At 37.8% G+C, this 10,559-nt stretch overlaps 1 protein-coding gene across 5 annotated transcripts in view; it reads right to left on the reverse strand.

Annotated features, from left to right (window-relative positions):
- ELAVL2 (ELAV like RNA binding protein 2) overlaps window positions 1-10,559 on the reverse strand; it is a 132,832-nt gene that overhangs the window by 16,329 nt on the left and 105,944 nt on the right. For all 5 annotated transcript variants that reach the window (XM_031557387.1, XM_031557386.1, XM_031557385.1 and 2 more), the window contains exon 3: window positions 8,755-8,858. In XM_031557387.1, coding sequence (XP_031413247.1) covers window positions 8,755-8,858 — 104 coding nt within the window. The remainder of the gene's footprint in view (window positions 1-8,754; window positions 8,859-10,559) is intronic.

Here is a 10,559-nt window from a genome sequence, read left to right on the forward strand (position 1 = left end):
ACCACACACCTATCTTCTCTTCTAGAATTCCCAGGAGGAACACACCTTAGGAAAAAACAGCTTCCCATTCATGAGAGAATTTTCTGCAAGCAACATTGTTGAAGGTATCTGAATCTCTTCCATGCAAAAGTGATAAAACATGATTCTATAAGCAAGGACAGATCAAGCTGGTACTGCACTTGAACACACTGTTCTGGTGTTTTGTATGCTTATACAGTTAGAGTATACCCTCAAAAAATCCTTGGAAACATTACCAACATAATAGGAATGTATGTTTAAGTGTCCTAACATAACCCTGAAGTTAATAAGATTTTTCATAATCTCAATAGGTTTTGAAAATAGTCAGCTAGAGGATCTCTACGCAGCATGTCATAGTATCAAGCAGCATGTTTCAAACATTAGAGTAGTCTACATTTGCCTTTGGCCTTGTTTAGAGTAGCAGCTTGGTGAATAAGAGTACCACCATCTTTTAAAGAACATGGTCAGTTTAGGCTAAAAATACATTGGTGGTCTCAGAAAGAATAAAAAAAAAATTAATTAAACCCAAGGAAACCTCTGAGCAATGGTTACAAATTTCAGCAAGGATGGCTCAAGGCATTTTAAACTAAGTGTCCAGAGAGGTTGTCCTTAACAAGGGTACACTGGTTTTCCTTCTGTTTCTTGCTATTAGCACTGATGAAGATATAAGAGGCCATCTTCAGGCATTAGAATGAGAAAGGACAGGTATGGTACTTTGGGTTTGACAGGGCCTGAACTGCATTCTCCAGTTATAATTTTTTAACCCTTCTGTAACCCTAAACATGTATTCTACTTCAGGAAGACAGTGGATGAGGAAGAACACCGAAATACAGAATTTAACGAAGAATACAGAATTTAATGAAGAAAGTCAGCTCTTCTCTAACTTACTTGACCTCACAATTTATGTCCTGCTGGCAGCTACATTTCCTGGTCCTTGTTCTGCTGTTTTTTTGCTTTTTTTTTTTTTCTTAAGATCAATCTTAACACAATTGAGAAGAAGTTGACTAGGAACCCTTCTTAGAATATAACTGATGAAGTAAAGCGTTGTTCTTCAAGATGAACAGCTAGCAAAATTACCTACCACAAAGGAACACCAAAAACAGGCTTTCAGAAGACCTGGTCTGAAGTGGGTACAAGAGATTTCTACTGCAGGGAACCTGCTTTAGTAAGGGGGTGAGACTCACTGATCTCTAAAGGTCCCTTCCTACACCTACAGTGTAGGATTCAAATTGCTTCCATCCACAAAATTACACATGCAGAAGCATTGAAGTTAACAACAGAAAACAAATGGAAACCCTGCTAAAAAACTAACAGATTCAGGTTTTCATAAAAGTGTTTGAGACAATACAAATACAAATGCTGTACTATTAGAAATCTATTGTACTACAAGAGAAATAAAGCAATTAAGATCACAGATGTCCTTCTACAATAAACTGAAATAAAGATTGTGCACTCCAGTGGATATAAGGATAATAGGGATTAGAATATAAGGAAAAGGTCTTTTACAGTGAGGGTGGTGAGGCACTGGAAGAGGTTGCCCAGAGACGTGCTTGATGCCCTGTCCCTGGAGACTTTCAAGGCTAAGCTGTATCAGACCCAGGGCAACCTGATCTAGCTGTGCTGACCCTGTTCACTGCAGGGGAGTTGGATTAGATGGCCTTCAGAGGTCCTTTCCAAGGATTCATGATTCTATGCTAATCTCAGGATAACAATTCTGGTGATTGCTTTGCCTTTAAAGGGTCTGTAGTACAGAAGACTTCAAATTCTGCAGTCAATTATCATCTCTTTAAGAATTACTTACAAGATCTAATTTACGTGCAAAGGAAGAACAATAAATAAAAGGAAACATTCTCCAAACTTCTCTTTGCACCTGGAGAAAAGGCTTTCCTACTTCTGGCAGCCCTTAGACCTTTCCCATTCTTACCATTCCTGATTCTGATCTGATAAATACACTCTCCTCACTCATGTCCAACAGCTGTAACAGCATTGCACACTTCAAAAACCTCCAGTTAAAAAAAATAACCACTTCACTTAAAAGGACAGGACGCAGTATAATATCCAGCCCTTTATAGAAATATACAAAGAACAAAGCAAGCAGCCTCAATTCTGCTTGTTTTTGAAGCTGAGGTGAACGAAAATAAGTGCACTTTAAGTTCTCCACGTTCCTCCTCAGCAGCTCTCCAAACACAGAAACATTGACAAGCACATCATTGAGTCTGTGCTGTATTAATCACTACACACCTTGTAAAAATGTAAAAAATTAATTATCCAGATATTATTTACCTATGAAACCTTTCAGGAAAAAGTCTTACTGCAAGAACGAAAGATGCCTGCAGTCAATATTTACAATGTAAAATAGCCTGGAAAGCCATTAGCTTAATAGAGTCAAACAGATTCTCAGTACTTCTATAATTTCCAAAGTAAGTGCATCTGTATTTTGGAGTAAGTACTCTTGATGAGAAATTAAGTTTTTAACAAGCCAAAGCAGATGTTCATGCTTGACATTTGCAGCTTTTTGGATGCATGCAGAAAAGTCATATCCTACTTAGACTTTCCATAGTATTGAGAGGGCTGAGGACAATAAAGTGTAAAACTGGTCCCTTTTTTTAAATTATTATTTTCTTGCATTCTTATAACTCAGCTCTTTGGCAATGTTTACAGTCTTCCTCCAGCCCTGGTTTGCCCTACCACATCTATTCATGCTGGATACCTTTTGTGCAGTCTCAGAGAATACCAAACCCTCTCAGTTCTGCAGTCTTAGTGCAAACTGCACTGATGTGAGGAGCCTCTGATCCTGAGAAAGTTGCAGTAGACTCCTGCAAGAAAAGAGAACTGGCCCAAACAGGAAAAAAGCTATGCAATGAAATGGATGAGTACAATATTAAGTCAGAGATGCTGTGTTTTTCACCTTGAGCAGTTTGACATTAATGAAGAGCCATGTCATCTCAGCATGGTTTACAGCATGACAGCAAGATGCTTTCACAACACAAGGAGTAAGCATTCAGATAAGCCAGTTAAATGACATTCATCATCTGACAGTATGAAGGGGTTTGAATTTCAGTGAAGAACAAGTTTTACTTGGAGGTGAAAAGGTACATGTGAGGTGAGGAGGGGGCTTAAAATAGTTAAAGCTTTGACAGCATTTCCATAACACAGCTATAAGGTGGTATAATTACCATTTATATGACTCCTGAAGAAATTTATGGCAAAAAACATCTTTACCTTTGTTCCAAGATCAATTGTTCTATTGCCTCAGGTTTACTAGAGTGCTTCAATTTTACCTGAAGAATATAGTCCTTGGTATGAAGTATTTAATAATTACTCTGTCATGACCAAACTGTCTGCCTCCACGCCCCCTCTCTATCTTTGCTGATTTGACAGCATCAGTAAAATTCACTAGCTTTAACTAAACCTCCAAACAGAATCCCCTTTTGCCACTCACCAGATCAATGTTCTTTAGTACTGTAAGAGCAGAACTGAGGCAGTAAGGAGGGTTTATTTCACCTCCACAGCTCAATTGTCCCTGGGTATTTAGAATCAGTATGGTTTAGATTGGATAAGACCTTTGAAGATCAACTAGTCCACAATTCATACATTTCATCGCTCCCCAGAGAGATGAGTAGAAGTGAGATGACTAAAATTTTCTTCTAAAAGTGTCAATGTTAGAGAAGACAGGAACAATCAAGATCTTTTTTTCTGCTGCACTAATTCAGAAATCAAACAAGTACTTTTTTATTCAGTATTTTATTTTTTATTATTTCCTATGAAACACTTTCAAAAGTACTGTCATAGGTTTGTAATGGTACAGATCTTGAGCAGCGAAGTTGGAGGACAGTTCTTTTAACATGAATCCTACTGTGCCTCTAATTAATGGTTCTAGATAGTGGTTCACAGCATCAGTGAAACAGCACAGTATAATGCCAAGTGCTTAAGGACATGCTATCTCAGAGGACACAAACAAGGCTGCTGCACATGCCTTCAAGTCTCTTCTTGCTGTATTTCCAACACTGAACCAACAGCTCACTGCTCTAATTACACAGTTTTCTACAATAAAGCACTGAACTAGGAAAAATTGATGGCAAAAGTAGGACTTCCCTGCACATGGCCAGAAAAATCACTGAAACTTACTTCCAACTTCCTTTTGGAAATGTTACATATTAAGTCTGATAATTATCTCTTTAAATATATGCAAAGCTATGAAGGAGTGGGAAGAAAACCTACGGATTTAATACTTTAAATAAAATATTTCTTAAATCTATATTCCCTTGACAGGTGATGAGTACCCATGTAAACACTAGTAGTCAAGTAAAGAACTTGAAAGAGGAAAAAACCTTACTAAATCTGATTTTTAAAAAGCAGGCAGAAGGCAGTTAGATCATCGATGCTATCTTACACAGAAGGTCAGGCCCGTAGTTAGGACAAACCATTTTCATTCTCATTTCCAATTAATATTTGCGTATGTGACTGCACCACATGTCACTCGCATTTAAGAAAACCACCTGTTAGCCATTGCACGGGGAAGCACTGCCATATGGAGAGCCGAGATAAGGACTGAGGGAAGTTCTGCAGTCCCATCTCACCTTGAGACAGAAACAAGCATCATGTTACTGATATCAGCTCTGTCCTTTGGGAGCTCCAACCCACTCACGCCCACATGCATTATTCAATCACCTTGGCACCCACAAGAAGGAAAGCCAAACTGAGATTTATGTCCTTCTGCTAGCATTAATCACATTAAAATCTGCCTCCTGGCACAGTTTTGTACCAGTTGAAGGACTGGCCATTGTTTTTTTTGCTCCTTTTAAGAGAAAGAATTCTGTCTGTGCAAAAGTCATTTACAACATACTTAAAGATATTGCCATTCAGATCAACTTATGATTTAATTTGTCTTTCTGAAGGCGTTTTCCCTGAAGTGAGGTGAAGGAAAATTCACTAAGGATTTCCTCTTCCTCATGCAGAAATCTACCTAACAAAGAATGTGCTGAGGTCACCTATCACTACATGAAAGGAAGTGATGCTTGCAATGTTGTTTGTACCTCTAAGCTTTCCACACTTGGGAATTATGTTTTCAGGACAGAACTGAACAAATTACTGTACAAGCAAGTGGGTAATCAAAGACCATCACCATAAACACACAAATCTACAGTGGCTTTGTTCTACTTAGGAGTCAGTGAAAAAGTACTTCCCAGAAACATCTTCCAAAAGAGAAGCCATAGAAAGTATTTTATCTCTTCTATGATATTGCTTATTTTCACCTTGAAGCTTCACAGTGAAGCCAAAATTTCAGACTACTGGCAATTCTAATAAGCCTACTTACATGTATTCCATAAAGCATTACAAAAGATGGTCATCTTTCAGAAAAGGCAGTAGGCGATAGGTTCAATTTTGCTACCCACACAAATAGCCATTAGCCCACAAATTCATGTTTTAAATATATTTTACTTTAAGAAAAAGTAGGTGGCATCCCTTTTAGGTGTCAGAGGAATATAACCAGTGTTTAACGGTTGTATTATACTAGAGGAGAAGCTGTGGATGATGGGTATCTGTCATGTACACAATTTTAGACAATTTTCACATTGGGATCAATTCTCCCTGAACGGGAAAGCACTTAGTCCAGACACGACATGAAGGTCCATCACCTAAACAACTTCCCTCCAGAACTGCATGCCAGTAGGAAAACAAGCACTCTCAGCAATTAATCTACCTAAATGAAAAAGTTTTACAGAGATCTTAAGAATACATCTTTTCTTCCGAAGTAAAAATATCCACTGGAGGCACAATTCCATCATTTTTCAGAACTGTATATTAAAACCTGGCTGATATCCACGTTTTAAGTTTCAAATCTAACTTCAAGTCAAATTCAACCAGGAGCTGGATTTTGAGTTTGCCAATAAATATATAGTTTTTAAATGGGCTATCAGCTCCAGATAAATAGGAATACTGCAGGCTCCATCAAGGTCCTGGTACTGACTGCTCAGAAAGGACTGCTCCCCCAAAATGTTCCTGCACAAAGAGCTCTGATATCACCTTCACTTCTGTTCAGAACAGTCTCTGGACTGATGAGAGAAATATGAAATACAGCCTGCTTCCCAGGTGACTATTTATATTGCTTCAGATATAAAAGCAGACATCCCTGACAATTCTCTCAACCACAGAGACATCACAGCTCTTCTAACAGAAGCAACTTTCTAGTGTACCAATGCCCTCAGTCCTGAAACACATAAGAAACTCTCCTAACCAATTCTTGCCACTGTAGTGTTGAAACTGGTAAACTCAACCAGTTTTAAACAGCATATGGGTGAGTACAACCATGAGAACTTGCCCTGAAACCCAGCTTATACTTAACAAGGGATGGGAAGGGAGTAAAGCAATATTTTCCCAACTACCTGTACATTAACCTTGTGAGAATTTGCTGAAGTTAAACAGAATGGAACACAGGCAAGAAAAGTCAGAACTTGCCACTCTCATATGAAAAAAAGCCAATGCTCAGTTACTTGTCTTTTAACATAGTCCACAGAATACCCTGGGCAGATGCATTCCTTATTCTTACAAACCAAGATATTTAATCCTAATTAATACTAAATTGCATATACTTGCAACATTACTGGAGTACAAATTTATTCCCTTTTGAATTCTCCTTCAAAATCTGCACATGCTTCTGGAGCACTGAATGACTTCCTTCCATCTCGCCCCGCCAAACAACATGGGAGAGCTCCCCGTCTGCCACAGCCAAGCACCTACCCAAATCTTTCCATAACTGAGTGTTTGTCAAACAGCAGTATATGTATGTTTCAAATAGCGTCACATACTTATTAAACTTCATCAATACAGAACAGGTAGGGAATTCTAACTGTAATCACTGTCACCTTGTATTAATTTCAGTTATGTTTAACTGGCTCAGCAGTGGCTTTTAACTTCAATTAAAACTTCAAACATCTTAAGAGGAGAGCTTTTGATTACAAGATGGAGGGCCATCACTACAAGAGATTGGACAGCAAACTCTGCTGTTTAATGAAGAAGCTGGCTGATACGTCACCTTCAGGCATTAGCACCTGTGAAACAGGTTCAGAAGTCTCCATTATCTGACAGATTTTCATCTCCTATCCTGAGATTTCAGAACCCAAATGACTGAATGAGTATCTTCTTCTGATAATGGAATAATTGTGTAATGCTACACTTTAAAAATATAAATAACAAAAACGTAAGAAACATATGCTAATTATAAAGCCGTTTCCTCATCACCATGACCCTGCCTTCATACATTTGGAGAAAATGAAACCATTCTGTAAGAAAGAAAAAGATGCAATCAGAATGAAGCAAGAAAAAACAACTGATGAGCCAGGTCTCAATATCTGTACTTTTAGAAATTCAGTAAACCGAATTTAGTAAATAGGAACACAGGAGTGTGACAGTGCAAGACATCCCTTGCTCTCCTCTTTTCAGCCTGACTGATCATCAACTTTTCTCAGATGGGTGGTGATCACAGTACTGGTTACTTTCTGGCCCAGGCTAGCAGATCAAGAAACAGGCACCTTGCTCCACAGCTAAGGACTAGATGAGCCAGTGCCAACCTTAGTCACAGCTCTGAGCACTGTGGCTTAAGATTTGGAAGAATTAACATCCAGCTCAAAATCATATTCAGCATCCGACTATGAGTCAGTCATCCTACCCCACAAATAATAAACAGCTCAAGTGCTCTTCAAGCTCTCCTGTATGACGCAGACTGAACAACAGGATGTCTCTCTGAGTAGGGATGCCTTGAGGACACATGCACTGCAGTAACACTACACATCTTGACACTAAGAGACTCTTTGTTGATACAGATCCTCAGTAAATGAGTAACAGCAAGACCCGAAATCCTACATAAGCTTATATCTTAGATTTACTATGTACATGTAATCCCTTAGACATAAACCATTGTCAAGTTTGAAACTAGGGGTGGATTCAGACATATTTAAATCAAGGAGGAATTTAGAAAACAAGAGTCTGCTCTAAACCTTGTGACTCAATGGGAGGGTCTCCTTGAGAAGCCTGGTTAGTCCTATAAATCTTGTTAAACTAGGGTAACTTGTAAGTAAGACAACCTCACAAGATTTGAGATGACAATGAAATTTTGTTAAACCACTATTTTATAACAATAACTGTATTGCTGCTTTTCTCTTACAAAGAGAGCTGTACAGCTCCATCCATGATGGGAGTTAAAACAAAAACATGAATTCCAAACAAACAACTATATGAACACTAGCTACAGAACAACCTTGCAAGACCAGTAATTCATGGATCTTTGTAGCCAAAACAGTTATCACAGCATTTCATTTTAAGGATATGCAAGAGAGTATTCTTAGGCTGCAAGTGCCTTGTTCACTAAGTGAATTATTTTCTCTTATTTCAGAGGGTAGGTAGGAAGTGCACAGTGCAGCCTTTAGACGATATGAAATACTGCACTTCTGTAACTCAAGCAAACCAAGCATTTGATCTGATTTCTCAGTTAGATCACACTCACATGCAAGTGCTAAGAACTTGCAACTCTCAATTTTCTATATTTAATTACAATCTAGCTTTAAATCTAACTAGATTACAAAGGACAAATCACCTGCTTCATGGTGAAGTCCTATGCTATTTTACTGTCAACAGCAGAATGCCTGAATTTTATTTCGAAGAACACAAGTCATAAATAACAAAGTCAATAAGTCAAAAACAATTTAGTTTCTTGTAGTCATAGAAAGCAGTACATACTTTTATTGTTTTAGTTTGAAGTCTCAATCCATTCAGTGTATTGATAGCTTTCTCAGCGTCCTTGGGGTCAACATAGTTCACAAAACCGTAACCCAAGCTCTGTCCTGGTTAAAGAAAGGAAAAAAGTGATCATTAGTATATCTATGCTGTCAAACAGATAACTGGAAGTGTTTTAAAAACCTTACATGCACACACAACAAGTTATACTGAGGAACAGTCACCTGCAACAGTGAAGTTTCAGATGTTCACAACATCTTGTTTTTCCAGTAAGGCTACTATCTTTAACTAGCCTTCTCTTTTCCCATAGATTACCCCTCAGTTCAATGAAGAAATGGCCACAATAATTTTAATGAAAGACTAGAAAAAAAACTATATGAAATACATTCAGTAATTTGTTAGGAACTGTTGGAGACAAAATGTAATGCAAGATTTTTCGAGTTAAAACATCAAAAATCCACTATTCATCTTTTTAATTGAGTACAGAAAGCTTAATGGTAAAATTCTCTAACAATACTTCAAAATAAGGGAATTTCAAAGGCATTTCAGAACCAGAATTTTAGCCAAGAGATCTCTGAAGCTGATTTTTCTACAGATGTTACTCACAAAGAGTACAGCCTCATGGTAGCAAGGGGTTTTAAAAGACCATCTTGTACTTATATTCATATCAATTCATACAAATGACTGGACATCAGTTAAAAATCATTAGAACAAAGATGCCACGTTAACAGTTTCTTCTAGCATCACCAATTCAGATCACAGATGGCAATAGAGAACTTCTCTTATTGAGCCACAGCCCATTTCAATCAGTGTGCTGTGCCTAGCACTTATTAAGCACTCCAGACTTCATCTCTTCAAAATCTCAAAACCAAGCATGTAACATCCTTAACTATGCCTTCAGCATACTTTTTTAAAAGATTTCCTGCACACAAGGACAGCTACAAAAATGTAACACAGCAACAGGACACTATCTACCAAACATACCCTTCATTAGCACAGATTTATTTTTTTTTAAATACAAAGTCCCACAGCCTTTGAAGATTATTTTAAGAACCTGAAAAAGTTAAATCCAAAAATCTGAACGAACAAGTCAAAGCAATGGGAAGCATCCAATACTGCCCACTTACAGAACATTAGTTTGAGGTGTTACCTGGCAATGTACTGATAAAGGGATAAACAGTATTAGGTAATGCACAAATTCATGGCAAATTCATTTATCACAGGAAAAATCTAAAAGCATCCATGATTTATGAAGTTCTTATATGGTACCTAGATAGCAAAACATACGCAACAAAAATACCTGATGGGCAGAGACAAGAGAGGGTTCAGTCACAAGCCCACCACTGTTGGTAGTGTTTTGTACAAACTACCATAGCGCCAAAAGTTTAACAGACAAACCTCAGTTCAACAGTGCATCCATTTTTCTCCATTTCATCTAAAATAATAAACACAAGAAAAAAATGGCTAGAAGCAGTTGTGAACAGATGACCATAGGTGAAGATCCCAAGTTACTAACAAAAAGAACATCAGTACAGAACTGGACAATGCCCTGAGCAGTCTGCTCTACACAGCCTTGCTCTGAGCAGGCAATTGTTCTTTATGATTTTCATAAGGGTGTTCATTATCAGTGGTTCTGTAACAAACAATATGAAAATCTATGGAAGTATGGTCTGTGCTCATTTATGACTCTATCTAGATAACTCAGCTAAGTTTCTTAACCTAAGTTATTTTTTTCCATGTTAGTTTGATTACAGCAGAGCAATTTCTACACCTGTCACCTCCATCACTCCCACTGTCTGTAGAAACTC

The sequence above is a fragment of the Meleagris gallopavo genome, chromosome Z (assembly GCF_000146605.3).
Source record: "Meleagris gallopavo isolate NT-WF06-2002-E0010 breed Aviagen turkey brand Nicholas breeding stock chromosome Z, Turkey_5.1, whole genome shotgun sequence".
Lineage (NCBI taxonomy): Eukaryota > Metazoa > Chordata > Aves > Galliformes > Phasianidae > Meleagris > Meleagris gallopavo.